General features: G+C 39.4%; 1 protein-coding gene across 1 annotated transcript; it reads right to left on the bottom strand.

The window, feature by feature from the left end:
- Positions 1–7,472: 7,472 nt before the first annotated feature.
- On the bottom strand, positions 7,473–8,645 carry LOC128661318 (GATA zinc finger domain-containing protein 14-like). Its single transcript, XM_053715586.1, has one exon. The coding sequence runs from the start codon at positions 8,643–8,645 to the stop codon at positions 7,473–7,475; it is 1,173 nt and encodes a 390-aa protein (XP_053571561.1).
- Positions 8,646–15,322: the final 6,677 nt, after the last annotated feature.

Genomic DNA, 15,322 nt, shown 5'->3' with positions numbered 1-15,322 from the left:
AACATGAACCCTGGAGGTAAGATCGTTTCAATTTTACACACATTGAAAACTCTAAACACAGGGTCACAGTGTGGCGCCTTATACCTCAATAGGTTCAAGGGTTTAGATCCTCTGAGGGGGATTATTGAACAGTGGGGATTAATCAGTCTGTGTTTGTTTGATTTAATGCTGCTTTATGTGTGAGTTTTATTTGGGCTCATAGGCTGTGTGTTTTTGGCTGTAACAAACGGGTTTCATTTTCACTTTGGAAATGAAAGTGAAACCTGTTTGTATAGCTTGGCGTGCTTTTCTCATAGCAGGGGAGGTACTGCTTTGCGCACCATGTGACCGGGAGTGGTCATTTCCTCTTTCCCGACTGAGCTTGCTATCAGAGGAATTTGCTCTCTGTGTACTGTCTGGGTCTAGGAGGTGGTGAGTGCCTCAGCCATTGGGAGTATAAAGGTGCCATTTTTTTTTATAGAAATAAAACATAATTTATGTAAGAACTTACCTGATAAATTCATTTCTTTCATATTAGCAAGAGTCCATGAGCTAGTGACGTATGGGATATACATTCCTACCAGGAGGGGCAAAGTTTCCCAAACCTCAAAATGCCTATAAATACACCCCTCACCACACCCACAAATCAGTTTAACGCATAGCCAAGAAGTGGGGTGATAAGAAAAAAGTGCGAAAGCATTAAAAATAAGGAATTGGAATAATTGTGCTTTATACAAAAAAATCATAACCACCACAAAAAGGGTGGGCCTCATGGACTCTTGCTAATATGAAAGAAATTAATTTATCAGGTAAGTTCTTACATAAATTATGTTTTCTTTCATGTAATTAGCAAGAGTCCATGAGCTAGTGACGTATGGGATAATGACTACCCAAGATGTGGATCTTCCACGCAAGAGTCACTAGAGAGGGAGGGATAAAATAAAGACAGCCAATTCCACTGAAAATAATCCACACCCAAAATAAAGTTTAAATCTTATAATGAAAAAAACTGAAATTATAAGCAGAAGAATCAAACTGAAACAGCTGCCTGAAGTACTTTTCTACCAAAAACTGCTTCAGAAGAAGAAAACACATCAAAATGGTAGAATTTAGTAAAAGTATGCAAAGAAGACCAAGTTGCTGCTTTGCAAATCTGATCAACCGAAGCTTCATTCCTAAACGCCCAGGAAGTAGAAACTGACCTAGTAGAATGAGCTGTAATCCTTTGAGGCGGAGTTTTACCCGACTCGACATAAGCATGATGAATTAAAGATTTCAACCAAGATGCCAAAGAAATGGCAGAGGCCTTCTGACCTTTCCTAGAACCGGAAAAGATAACAAATAGACTAGAAGTCTTTCGGAAAGTCTTAGTAGCTTCAACATAATATTTCAAACCTCTAACTACATCCAAAGAATGCAATGATCTCTCCTTAGAATTCTTAGGATTAGGACATAATGAAGGAACCACAATATCTCTACTAATGTTGTTAGAATTCACAACCTTAGGTAAAAATTTAAAAGAAGTTCGCAACACTGCCTTATCCTGATGAAAAATCAGAAAAGGAGACTCACAAGAAAGAGCAGATAATTCAGAAACTCTTCTAGCAGAAGAGATGGCCAAAAGAAACAAAACTTTCCAAGAAAGTAATTTAATGTCCAATGAATGCATAGGTTCAAACGGAGGAGCTTGAAGAGCCCCCAGAACCAAATTCAAACTCCAAGGAGGAGAAATTGACTTAATGACAGGTTTTATATGAACCAAAGCTTGTACAAAACAATGAATATCAGGAAGATTAGCAATCTTTCTGTGAAAAAGAACAGAAAGAGCAGAGATTTGTCCTTTCAAGGAACTTGCAGACAAACCTTTATCCAAACCATCCTGAAGAAACTGTAAAATTCTCGGAATTTTAAAAGAATGCCAGGAAAAATGATGAGAAAGACACCAAGAAATGTAAGTCTTCCAGACTCTATAATATATCTTCCTAGATACGGATTTACGAGCCTGTAACATAGTATTAATCAGAGAGTCAGAGAAACCTCTTTGACTAATAATCAAGCGTTCAATCTCCATACCTTTAAATTTAAGGATTTGAGATCCTGATGGAAAAAAGGACCTTGCGACAGAAGGTCTGGTCTTAACGGAAGAGGTCCACGGTTGGCAAGAGGCCATCCGGACAAGATCCGCATACCAAAAAATGTGAGGCCATGCTGGAGCCACCAGCAGAACAAACGAGCATTCCTTCAGAATCTTGGAGATTACTCTTGGAAGAAGAACTAGAGGCGGAAAGATATAGGCAGGATGATACTTCCAAGGAAGTGACAATGCATCCACTGCTTCCGCTTGAGGATCCCTGGATCTGGACAGATACCTGGGAAGTTTCTTGTTTAGATGAGAGGCCATCAGATCTATTTCTGGAAGTCCCAACATTTGAACAATCTGAAGAAATACCTCTGGGTGAAGAGACCATTCGCCCGGATGTAACGTTTGGCGACTGAGATAATCCGCTTCCCAATTGTCTATACCTGGGATATGAACCGCAGAAACTAGACAGGAGCTGGATTCCGCCCATACTAGTATTCGAGATACTTCTTTCATAGCCAGAGGACTGTGAGTCCCTCCTTGATGATTGATGTATGCCACAGTTGTGACATTGTCTGTCTGAAAACAAATGAACGATTCTCTCTTTAGAAGAGGCCATGACTGAAGAGCTCTGAAAATTGCACGGAGTTCCAAAATATTGATTGGTAATCTCACCTCCTGAGATTCCCAAACCCCTTGTGCTGTCAGAGATCCCCAAACAGCTCCCAACCTGTCAGACTTGCATCTGTTGAAATTACAGTCCAGGTCGGAAGAACAAAAGAAGCCCCCTGAACTAAATGATGGTGATCTGTCCACCACGTCAGAGAGTGTCGTACAATCGGTTTTAAAGATATTAATTGAGATATCTTTGTGTAATCCCTGCACCACTGGTTCAGCATACAGAGCTGAAGAGGTCGCATGTGAAAACGAGCAAAGGGGATCGCGTCCGATGCAGCAGTCATAAGACCTAGAATTTCCATGCATAAAGCTACCGAAGGGAATGATTGTGATTGAAGGTTTCGACAATCTGAGATTAATTTTAGACATCTCTTGTCTGTCAGAGACAGAGTCATGGACGCTGAATCTATCTGGAAACCTAAAAAGGTTACCCTTGTCTGAGGAATCAATGAACTTTTCGGTAAATTGATCCTCCAACCATGATCTTGAAGAAACAACACAAGTCGATTCGTATGAGATTCTGCTAAATGTGAAGACTGAGCAAGTACCAAGATATCGTCCAAATAAGGAAATACCACAATACCCTGTTCTCTGATTACAGACAGAAGGGCACCGAGGACCTTTGTAAAAATTCTTGGAACTGTTGCTAGGCCAAACGGCAGAGCCACAAACTGGTAATGCTTGTCTAGGAAAGAGAATCTCAGAAACTGATAGTGATCTGGATGAATCGGAATATGCAGATATGCATCCTGTAAATCTATTGTGGACATATAATGCCCTTGCTGAACAAAAGGCAGAATAGTCCTTATAGTTACCATTTTGAATGTTGGTATCCTTACATAACGATTCAATATTTTTAGATCCCGAACTGGTCTGAAGGAATTCTCCTTCTTTGGTACAATGAAGAGATTTGAATAAAACCCCAGCCCCTGTTCTGGAACTGGCATAATTACTCCAGCCAACTCTAGATCTGAAACACATTTCAGAAATGCTTGAGCCTTCGCTGGATTTACTGGGACACGGGAAAGAAAAAATCTCTTTGCAGGAGGCCTTATTTTGAAGCCAATTCTGTACCCTTCTGAAACAATGTTTTGAATCCAAAGATTGTGAATTGAATTGATCCAAATTTCTTTGAAAAATCGTAATCTGCCCCCTACCAGCTGGGCTGGAATGAAGGCCGCACCTTCATGTGGACTTGGGAGCTGGCTTTGGTTTTCTAAAAGGCTTGGATTTATTCCAGACTGGAGATGGTTTCCAAACTGACACCGCTCCTGTGGGTGAAGGATCAGGCTTTTGTTCCTTATTGTGACGAAAGGAACGAAAACGATTATTAGACCTAAATTTACCTTTAGATTTTTTATCCACCTCCATAGGAGGCAAAGTTTGTAAAACTGATTTGTGGGTGTGGTGAGGGGTGTAATTATAGGCATTTTGAGGTTTGGGAAACTTTGCCCCTCCTGGTAGGAATGTATATCCCATACGTCACTAGCTCATGGACTCTTGCTAATTACATGAAAGAAAGATTGTTTATTTCCTGTGTCCTAGAAGAGAAAACAAAGAGCGCATCCGGATTCAAGTGGGTTTATTTAACAAAGATACATTAGACACACCAATAGGATAACACTTACAGGATTCCAATTATAAAAGGCAAATAAAAAGGTGTTCAACTTGATGCTGACCGGACCAAAAGCCACAAGTCCTCCAAGTGGTAGCTGGACCCCCACAGCAATCAATTGTAGCAAGTCTATTCAAAATTTCACCTATATGGTGTATGTTTTAACCTCAACGCGTTTCTCCCGTATAACGAACGGGCTTTCTCAAGAGGACAGGTGAGTCTAACCTGTAAAGTTGTTCTATATATGGATTTGATTAACCAATCAAATTTTGCCTCCATTCTAGGATAGCACACCCCTTTCTGTGTGCAATCCAGGTTTAACTATTTAACTTCTGATCCACACATTAAAAGATACATAAAATTGCGAGACAAAGATAACTTAAAATTGTACACAAAAATGATTATCATTTCATAATATTGATAAAATGAAATCTGTTAAAACATAAGCATGTGTAATAAATTAAAAATAAATACATTTATACACAATATAAAATAACCTATGCATACTAAAAAATGATAAACCATGCATTAGAATTGTCTATTAAAATTTGCTGAAAATACAAATTAATACAGGTTTCTAGTTTGAATGTGCTAGATATTAATATAGTACGTATATACAAGGATATTGTCTGTCCGCCAAACATTGTGCTTACATGTGTGCTGCCACATCTATGTCAATATTCAGCCCCAATGGAGTCAAACATTTCATCTTATAGATCCATAAAGTTTCTAATTTACGCAGTTTAAGGAGTCTGTTACCCTCTTTAGGAGGCACCCAGTCTATGACCTGTATACGTAAACTGCTAGGGTTACAATTATGTGCCTCCATGAAATGCCTGGGAACACTATGTTTGGGATATTTCTCTTTAATGTTATTTATATGCTCATATACTCTCCTCTTTATTTTTCTTTTTGTGCGGCCTATATAATACAGGCCACACCCACACTCAAGGAGATACACTACATATGTAGAATGACAGTTACTCCTGATCTTGATGTTAAACTGTTGTGAGTGATCAGAATTAGTAAATGTAATAGAGTTGTTTATGTGTTGGCACATTACACAATTTTTCTTTCCACACTTAAAGGTTCCTTTTTTACCCGTCAGCCAGCAAGAGTTGTTAGTTTTATTTTCCATTGGTCTTTTCAATCTGCTAGGGGCTAAAATGTTTTTGAGATTTTTCCCTTTCTTGAATGTTAACTCTGGATTGTTTCCTAGTTGGCTTCCTAAAATGGGATCAGCCTTTAAAATCGACCAATGTTTATTAAGGATCCTTCTAATTTGTTTTGCTCCCTCATTATATGTTGTTATAAACCTTATAGATGTCTCCCCCTCCTTTCTTAAGTGGCTACTATTTCCATTTTTCTTATTTGTCAATAGATCTTTCCTATCCTTTTGCAGAGCTTTTTCTTTTGCAACTCCCAAGAGTTTCTTATCATAACCTTTCCGAATTAATTTATTTTCTAATATTTCTGATTCCAAATAAAAATTGTTTTCATGAGTACAGTTCCTGCGCATACGGAGGAACTGGCTATAAGGGATATTTTGTTTCCAGCTCTTTTTATGTGCACTGGAGTAATCGATAAAGCTATTTCTTTCCGTCTTTTTTCTAAAGTTGGTGACTGCAATTTTATTGAATTCATCTTTGTACAGGATTAGATCCAGGAATTCAATGGATACGCTCGAATGATTCCCAGTGAATTTCAAATTGAATTCATTATTATTAATGTAGCCATAGAAATCCTGGATCTCAGATTCATTGCCCTGCCATAAGATGATAATATCATCGATATAGCGACTATATTGTATAATATTTCTATCAAAGGCATTTTCTGCCCATATGTATTTCTTTTCAAAATGATTCATATAAAGGTTCGCATATGAGGGTGCGAAAGTCGTCCCCATCGCGGTCCCGTTTGTTTGTAGGTATATTGAGTCTTCGAAGTTAAAATAGTTATGGGACAATATGAATCTAATGCTATCACTCAAAAACTTAGCATGTTCTGGCGGAAAGTTAGATCTCGTGAGTGCCAATTCAATTGCTTCGACACCCAGATCGTGGGGGATGCAAGTGTACAGAGCAGAAACATCACACGTTATCCAAAACATGTTCTGTTCCCACTCTAACCCTTCAAATTTGTTTATCACTTCCTGAGTATCTTTTAAAAAAGCTCTTGTTTCACTAACTAGAGGTTGTAAATAAAAGTCTACATATTTGGATAAGTTATCGCAAAGTGAGCCGATCCCAGACACAATGGGTCTTCCCGGCGGGTTGGCTACATCTTTGTGGACCTTTGGTAAGTGATAAAACAAAGATGTAGTGGGAAAAGGGTTTGATACAAATCTAAACTCATCATTGTTTAAGATACCATCTGATTTTGCTCTTGCCAATAGTTTCTCTAATTCTTTACTAAAGGCCACGGTGGGATCAAATTTCAAAATTTTATAAATAGATTTGTCATTGAGGAGGTTAAATGCTTCCCTCATGTAATGGTCTCTCTTTTGTATGACAATGCCGCCGCCCTTATCGGCAGAGCGGATTACAATGTCCCTATTGTTACTAAGATTTTCTAAAGCCTTTCTTTCTAAAATTGTCAAATTATCGTTGTGCTTATTAATAAAACTATTATCATCTTTAAAGGCTATTTCTAAATCTTTAAGTACCAGTTTAGTAAAAAGGGGTATCTGTTCCCCTTGTGACCCTATGGGGTTAAATGTAGATTTACCCTTAAAATTTGAATGTTGGATTTCAGGTCCCAAATCATGTAGAGAGATATTGAGAAGTTCCTCTATTTCTATATTGTCGTCAATCCTAGCCCCATTACTAAATCCACCATCTGGCTCCATATTACCCTCTTCTTCTAAATTGTGTAGGACTCTAAGGGTTTCTATATCTGATGCCTGAATATATTCCACCTGTGTGTCAGATCTATTAATAGGATTTTTAAGATAGTGTCTTTTCAGGGTGAGTTTCCTTATGTACTTATGTACATCTACAAAAGTCTCAAACTTATTAGGTTTGGATTTGGGTGCAAAGTTTAGCCCCTTGTTAAGTAGACGAATATCATTGTTGCTCAAGGGAATATCAGCTATATTAAAAATCTCTGTTCTAGCATTATCTAATTCTTCCTTCTTCTCTCTAGATGCCTGTACTCTTCTCCCAGCTCTTGTTCCACGTCTATTTCTAACGGTCTTTTTCCCGATCTTATTTGGGATTGGGCATGGTTTGGAGGTACTATTAAATCTGGTTCCTTGGGGTTCTCTCGATGGTCTAAAAAATGTTGCTGGTTATTCACCACGGCATTGGTTTTAGGTTTAGCCCCTGTCTTTTCCCAATTTCCATTTCTAGTGTGGTGATTATACAAGGGTTCGAATCTATTAGAGATGGGGACATGATGCCAATCAGAATCCTGGTCCCTAGTGGAATAGAAACCTCTAGGGTTAGGGGGTTCATTCCTAAAAAACTGGGAATTGCTGTTTCTCCTCCAGTTTGTGGGAGAGTCTTTCTGATTGGAAGAAAATCTTGGCCTAAAAGACTGTCTTCGGTTATATACAGGGGAATTTATTCGCATGTTTTGATCCCTAAATTGGTAATTTCTTCTAAAGTTAGATTCATTATAGTGTTGAGATTGTCTATAGTTGTTTTGATTATTGTTTGCAATCCCCGGCTGATTATAATGGGAAAAATTGCTTCTGGATTCCTCCACATATTGTGCGTGATCTATATTATTGGTGTTGGTAAGTGTGTATGTTGTATTACCGCTTACCTTATTGGTTTGTTTTGCTAACCTAGCTTCATTAGCTTCTTGTTTATAACTATACACTTTATTTTCTTTGAAGTCCTCCATATCCCTTAACAATTTCTTATGTTTCTTTGCTTGTAATTCAACATCTAATTTTTTAATTCTAGATTGAATGCTAGCATTTCTATTGATCCATTTCTCCTCATTCTTATATCCCTGTATATTCTGTATTATATTTTTAATTTCAATTTTATTTTTCTCTAATCTCTGTTCCCTATATTTCACCAAAATTTTGATTAATTTAATGGAGCATTCGTGCAATGCTTCATCCCACTCGGTTGCATGTTCCACTTCATCCAGCTCAAAGGCTGGATGTTTGAATATCCTCAGACCCCTTGGTACAATATTATGCAATATGTAATTATCTAGTGTTTTAAATAGGGTTTCAGGATCATTGGAAGCTGAATCTGCTGAATTATTATCTAAACTTAATAAATTCAGATTACGATGTCTATTTTCCCTAAAAGTGCATTCCCCAAAATTTTCCATCACGTTATACTAAGTATTAGATATATCTCAATATACAATAACAGTCATCGGATTCGGTTGAACATACACCCCTGTGACTAGTGACTGTTAACGGAGGTATTTGAGTACCGATATAGACTTTTTTATACACTACTATTCTGTGACTGTACCGCTATAGGCGGCTTTGATATATTAAGACTGCTGTATTGGTTATCAGTTGGGGGCAACATATTAATAGCACGGGGTGTTCTTTTTTGTTTTTGTTCCTGTGTCCTACTGTAATTAGCCTGAGCTATGGAGGACTCTGTAATGTTAGAGGGTACTCCCTCTATTCGAGATAGCAATACCTGTTTATATTGTGAGGAGATCTTGGTTTACCCACCCTCTCAGTTATGTTCCACATGCCTTGACAGCTTTATAAGGTCAAAGAAGGTTAACCCTTTTAGTACCACTGAGCTGTCTACCTCTGAGGACTCGCCGTCCCGTGAGGGTCATACCCGCAATACTTTACCTACTCCACATGCAGTTTCCCGTAGCACATATAATCCTCCATCCGGAGGGGGCCTTCTTCCTGCGGATTTTACCGTGCAGTTACAAACGGTGGTGTATGCGGCCCTCAGTGCTTTACCTTGCTCTAAGAAATGCAAGAGAAAGGTTAATCATAGCTCTCCTGTCTCAGGGTCTTCTAAAGATTTATTGGAATTAACTGTTCTGTATCAGTTATCTGATGATGAGTTAACCTCTGAGGCTTCAGAGGGTGAACTTTCTGGGTCGGAGCCTCTAAGCCTCCTGCAGCAGAGGAACCGGCCTTTAAATTTAAAATTGAGCATTTGCGCTTTTTATTAAAGGATTTTTTGTCTAGTGTCTACGAGGACAGGATAGTTCCTTTGACCTTCCCTGTGCCAGTAAAGATGGCGACCACTATGAAGAGCGAATGGGACAGAATTCAATCTTTCTTTTCTCCTTAGTCTACTTTTAAAACATTGTTCCTGGTCCCGGACTCTCAATTGGAGTTGTGGGGCTCCATCCCTAAGGTGGATGGCGCTATCTCCACGTTTGCCAAGCATACTACTATTTCCCTTGAGGATAGTTCTTTGTTTAGAGAGCAGATGGATAAAAAGATTTAAACTTTTCTACGAAAAATGTTTCAACACACAGGATTTCTTTTTCAACCAGCAGCAGCGGTTGCCGCGGTTGCTGAAGCAGCTACCTATTGGTGTGACTCCTTATCAGATCTGATCAAAGTGGAATCTTCCCTTGAAGATATTCAGGACAGAATTAAAGCCTTAAGAATTGCTAATGCATTTATTTGTGATGCGAACATGCAAATTCTTTGCCTAAATGCTAAGGTCTCTGGCTTTGCAATCCTAGCCCGTCGGGCACTCTGGTTGAAGTCTTGATCTGTGGATATGACTTCTAAATCCAGACTGCTTTCTCTTCCTTTCAAGGAAAAGATTTTATTTGGTCCAGACCTGGACTCAATTATTTCTACGGTTACAGGAGGCAAAGGCGCCTTCCTTCCGCAAGATAAAAGGAACAAGTCCAAGAGACGTCAATCTCGTTCCTTTCGTTCTGACAAATACCAATGACAACAGCCCTCCTCTAAGCCCGAGCAACCCAAGGGTACTTGGAAGCCAACACAGTTCTGGAATAAATCCAAGCAGAACAAGAACCCCGCTGAAACTAAATAGACATGAAGGGGCGGCCCCCAATCCATCTCAGGATCATGTAGGGGCAGACTATCTCTTTTTCCAGATGCCTGGTTCAGGGACGTGCAGTCCTGGAGGTGGTATCCCAGGGATACAAGATAGGTTTCAAATCTCAGCCGCTCAGGGGCAGATTCCTTCTCTCAAATCTGTCTACCAATCCAGAAAAGAGGGATGCATTTCTAGGGTACATTCAGGATTTCTCCTCCTTAGGAGTCATTGTCCCTGTGCCTATGTAAGAAAGAGGTTTGGGATTCTATTCAAACCTTTTTGTGGTCCCAAAGAAAGAGGGAACTTTCCACCTGATTCTGGACCTAAAGTGCTTGAACAAATTTCTCAATGTCCCTTCATTCAAGATGGAGACGATAATGTCCATCTTTCCCTTAATCCAGGAAGGACAGTTTATGACCGCTATAGATCTGAAGGACACTAACCTTCATGTTCCAATCCACCAGGAACACTTCCAGTTCCTGAGGTTTGCATTCCTGGATCAGCACTTCCAGTTGATTGCTCTTCTGTTTGGTCTGGCTACTGCTCCAAGATATTTTACGAAAGTTCTAGGGGCTCTTTTAGCCGTTGCCAGATCCCAGGCTATAGCAGTAGCTCCATACTTGGACAATATACTGGTACAAGCACCATCTTTTCATTTTGCAGAAGTTCATTCAGAGTCTCTTCTCATTTTTCTTTGATCTCATGGATGGAAGATACATTCAGAAAAGAGTTGTCTTATATCAAGCACCAGGGTGGAATTCCTGGTTACTATAATAGACTCCATATTCATGAGGATATTTCTAACAGACCAGAGATGTTACAAGCTAACTTTGGCATGTCTGGCCCTCGGGGCTTCCTTGAGTCCCTCTGTGGCTTAGTGTATAGAGGTGATTGGTCTCATAGTGTCCTGCATAGACATCATTCCTTTTGCCAGGTTCCGTCTCAGACCATTGCAACTGTGCATGCTGAGGCAGTGGAACGGTTGTGATCATTTGGATCTGTCTCAACAGATCATTCTTGACAGCTGGTCGAGAGAACCGTTCTCTTGGTGGCTCTGTCCAGATCATCTGCTTCTTAAGACCATCCTGGGAGATTTACTATGGACACAAGTCTATCCAGATGGGGAGCTGTTTGGGGTGCCAAGAAGGCACAGGGAATCTCATATTCTGGAGTGGGCGGAGGCCCACAGCTGTTCAATGTCAGTGATATACTTACCGGGTGTGGATAAATGGGAAGCAGATTTTCTCAGCAGACAATCCTTTCATCCGTGGGGAATGGTCTCTCCATACTGAGGTGTTTGTGGAGATATGCAACAGGTGGGGGACAACAGAGATCTGATGGCATCCCATCTCAATGCCAAGCTACCCAGATATGGGTCGAGGTTGAGAGATCCTCAGGTAGAGCTAATAGATGCATTAGCAGTGCCTTGGAAGTTTGGAATAATTTACCTTTTCACTCCTTCCTCATGTAGTGGCCCGCATCAATCAGGAGCAGGCATCAGTGATACTGATTGCTCTGTCATGGCAGCGAAGGATGTGGTTCACAGATCTGGTGGGGATGTCATCATCTCCTCCGTGGAAGTTACCTTGTCACAGAGACCTGCTGGTACAAGGTCCCTTTGTTAATCAAAATCTAGATTCTCTGAGGCTGACTACGTGGAGATTGAACGTTTAGTCATAGCCAAGAGAGATTTTTCTGAGAGGGTTATTGATACTCTAATGCAAGCTTATAAGCCAGTTACTAGTCGCATCTACCATAAGGTGTGGAGAACCTGCTTGTTCTGGTGTGAAGAGCGTGGGTTTTACCTGGCACAAAGTTAAGGTGGCCATGATTTTATCTTTTCTCCAGGATGGATTGGAGAAGGCCTTACTGCTAGTTCCCAGAGGGGACAGATTTTGGCCCTGTCTGTGTTATTGCACAAGAGGTTAGTGGAGCTTCCTGATGTGCAGTGTTTTGTTAAGGCTCTAATAGTCTCAGACCAGTATTTTTAGATCTGGGTCTCCTCCTTGGAGTCTAAATCTTGTTCTTCGAGTTTTATAAGAGGTTCCGTTTGAACCTATGCACTCTATTGACATTCAAATGTTATCCTGGAAGTTACTTTTTTTGTTGGCTATTGCTTCTGTGCGCTGAGTTTCCGAGATTTCTGCCTTGCAATGTGTGTCCCCTTATCTGGTTTTTCATTTAGATAATGCCGTTTTACGTACTAAGTTTGGTTTCCTTCCTAAGGTAGTGTCAGGCCACAACATCAATCAAGAGATTGTGGTTCCTTCCTTTTGCCCTAATCCTTCATCTAAGGAATGTTTGCTTCACAATTTAGATGTGGTTTGTGCCTTGAAATTCTATTTTCAGGCTACTAAGGAGTTTAGACAATCTTCATCCTTGTTTGTTGTCTATTCAGGGAAGCGTAAGGTGCAGAAGGCCACATCGACTTCCCTATCTTTTTTGGTTTAGGAATTTTATCTGCCTAGCTTATGAGACAGCGGGACATAAAACTCCTGAGAGGATAACGTCTCATTCTACAAGAGCAGTGGCTTCCTCTTGGGCCTTTAAGAACAAGGCCTCTATGGATCAGATCTGTAAGGCGGCGTCCTGGTCCTCCTTACATACTTTTTCTAAATTTTACAAGTCTAATGTTTTTGCTTCAGCTGAAACAGCTTTCACGAGAAAAGTTTTGCAAGCTGTGGTGCCCTCAGAATAGGGTCTTCCTCTCTTTTTCTTCCCTCCTGTTATCATTCAATGTCCTCTAGAGCTTGTTTATAATTTTCCCAACAATAAGGAATGAAGCCATGGACTCTCCTTATCATAAGAAGGAAAACATAATTTATGCCTCCCAGATAAATTAATTTCCTTCTGGATAAGGAGAGTCCACGGCCCTCATCTGTATTTTCCGATGGGCGGACCTTTATAAGTTATTTATCTTCTGGCACCATTTATACAATAATGTTTCTCCTACTTTTCCTTGTTCCCTCAGCAGAATGACTGGGGTAATGAGGAAGTGGGAGGGATATTTAAGCCTTCGGCTGGGGTGTCTTTGCCTCCTCCTGGTGGCCAGGTTCAGTATTTCATAACAGTAAGGAATGAAGCCATGGACTCTCCTTATCCAGAAGGAAATTAATTTATCTGGTAAGCATGAATTATGTTTTTCTTTCTGTCTTGTTAAAAGATATAGCACTTTGTGCATTTTTCACTGTGAACTTCCTTTGTTCCTTGAGATAAAATGTGTTTACAAACAAATTTAATTTGACTTCAATGCAGATCTATGTTTTTTGTTTAAATTACAGAATTTATAACCTAGATGTGATAACCTTTAGATGTAAAAACAATTGGATAACATTATATTGGAGACCTATGTAAGGTAACTTTTTAGATGTAAAATGTTGTGTGTTTTAAGAAGTAGAAATATTTATACATTAAAAATATAAAGCTGACCATTTTAATTGAAATATATGCAGCTGTACAGTCATTTAACGCTTTATGTAGTTGTTTTTTTATTTTTTTACTATTTTTTTAAAAATGCTAGATGATGCAAGTTATAACAAACGCACAAAACTGCAGGTCTGTTACTTTAGAAATTAGTGCAAAATCTTATATTTTAGGCTCTTCCAAAAAATGTATTTATGTAAAGAGCAATATGTTTTGTGTATATTTCTATAAGTATATATTATATGTATGGAAATAAATGTTACATATCTGATGGGGGCTTCTTTTAAATACAAAAAGTAATACAGTGACTAATTACAAAAGCACACAGTTGCAGAGTACAGCAATTTATATGTGTAGAATAAATATATTTAATGTATGCTAGAAGATTATAAAAAGGAACATTAGATAATACAGTTAGTGAACAAACAATAAAAGGGTCAAATTATTAATATTGAAATACTCCGCTTTGTATCACATATGTATCTAATACCATATTAATATGATATGTCTGTTTGCAACTAATTTCTGATAAAATAACAATTTCCATCAATAAAAAAAAACTAAATAATGCTGTTTCTTGAGATATTTAGGACACAACAGAAAAATTTCTCACATTTAATTAAACAGTTTGTTTCCTCCTTACTTATCCATATGATAATCACACCCTGAGTGGGAGGCAGGGACTCTGTATTCATGTGACACCAGAGGGGACAATAGACATCTATATGAGAACAAAACCAGAATCCTGTATTTCCCTATAGGTTTATAATTAACTGTAGAGCCCAGATAAACCATTGTCATTTAATATTAGTGTGAAGCTGCTATTTGCTCCAGTAATAAATATCACTCAGCTTATGGCCCTGTTGTATCAGTCTCCTCACATATACTGATCTAATGATAAATATCTTGTGATCTGCATATTATTTTAATTCTAACTAGTCCTAAAGCCCGTTCACACGGGCCATTTTTTTTAAGTACAGCGGTCCCACCCCTTGCGCTCCCTCCCTCCCCCTCTCTTTTGCTCTCTCTCTCCCCCTCTCTTTTGAGCTCTCTCTCCCCCCTCTCTTTTGCGCTCTCTCTCCCCTCTCTCTCTCCCTCTCTCTCTTGCGCTCTCTCTCCCCTCTCTCTCTCCCTCTCTCTCCCCTCTCTTTTGAGCTCTCTCTCTCCCCTCTCTTTTGAGCTCTCTCTCCCCCTCTCTTTTGCACTCTCTCTCCCCCTCTCTTTTGCGCTCTCTCTCCCCTCTCTTTCTCCTGTTAAGTGTGATCAGTCCACGGGTCATCATTACTTCTGGGATATTAACTCCTCCCCTACAGGAAGTGCAAGAGGATCACCCAGCAGAGCTGCTATATAGCTCCTCCCCTCTGCGTCACACCCAGTCATTCTCTTGCACCCAACTAATAGATAGGATGTGTGAGAGGACTGTGGTGATTTTACTTAGTTTTTATGACTTCAATCAAAAGTTTATTATTTTAAAACAGCACCGGAGCGTGTTGTTCATTCTCAGGGGGAATTTGAAGAAGAATCTACCTGAGTTTCTATATGATTTTAACCGGAGGTAGTTTAAGATCATGTTGCTGT

This window comes from Bombina bombina, chromosome 5 (assembly GCF_027579735.1).
Source record: "Bombina bombina isolate aBomBom1 chromosome 5, aBomBom1.pri, whole genome shotgun sequence".
In the NCBI taxonomy this organism is placed as follows: Eukaryota; Metazoa; Chordata; class Amphibia; order Anura; family Bombinatoridae; genus Bombina; species Bombina bombina.
Note: the sequence above shows the minus strand (reverse complement) of the source record. Positions and strands in the feature narration are given on the sequence as shown.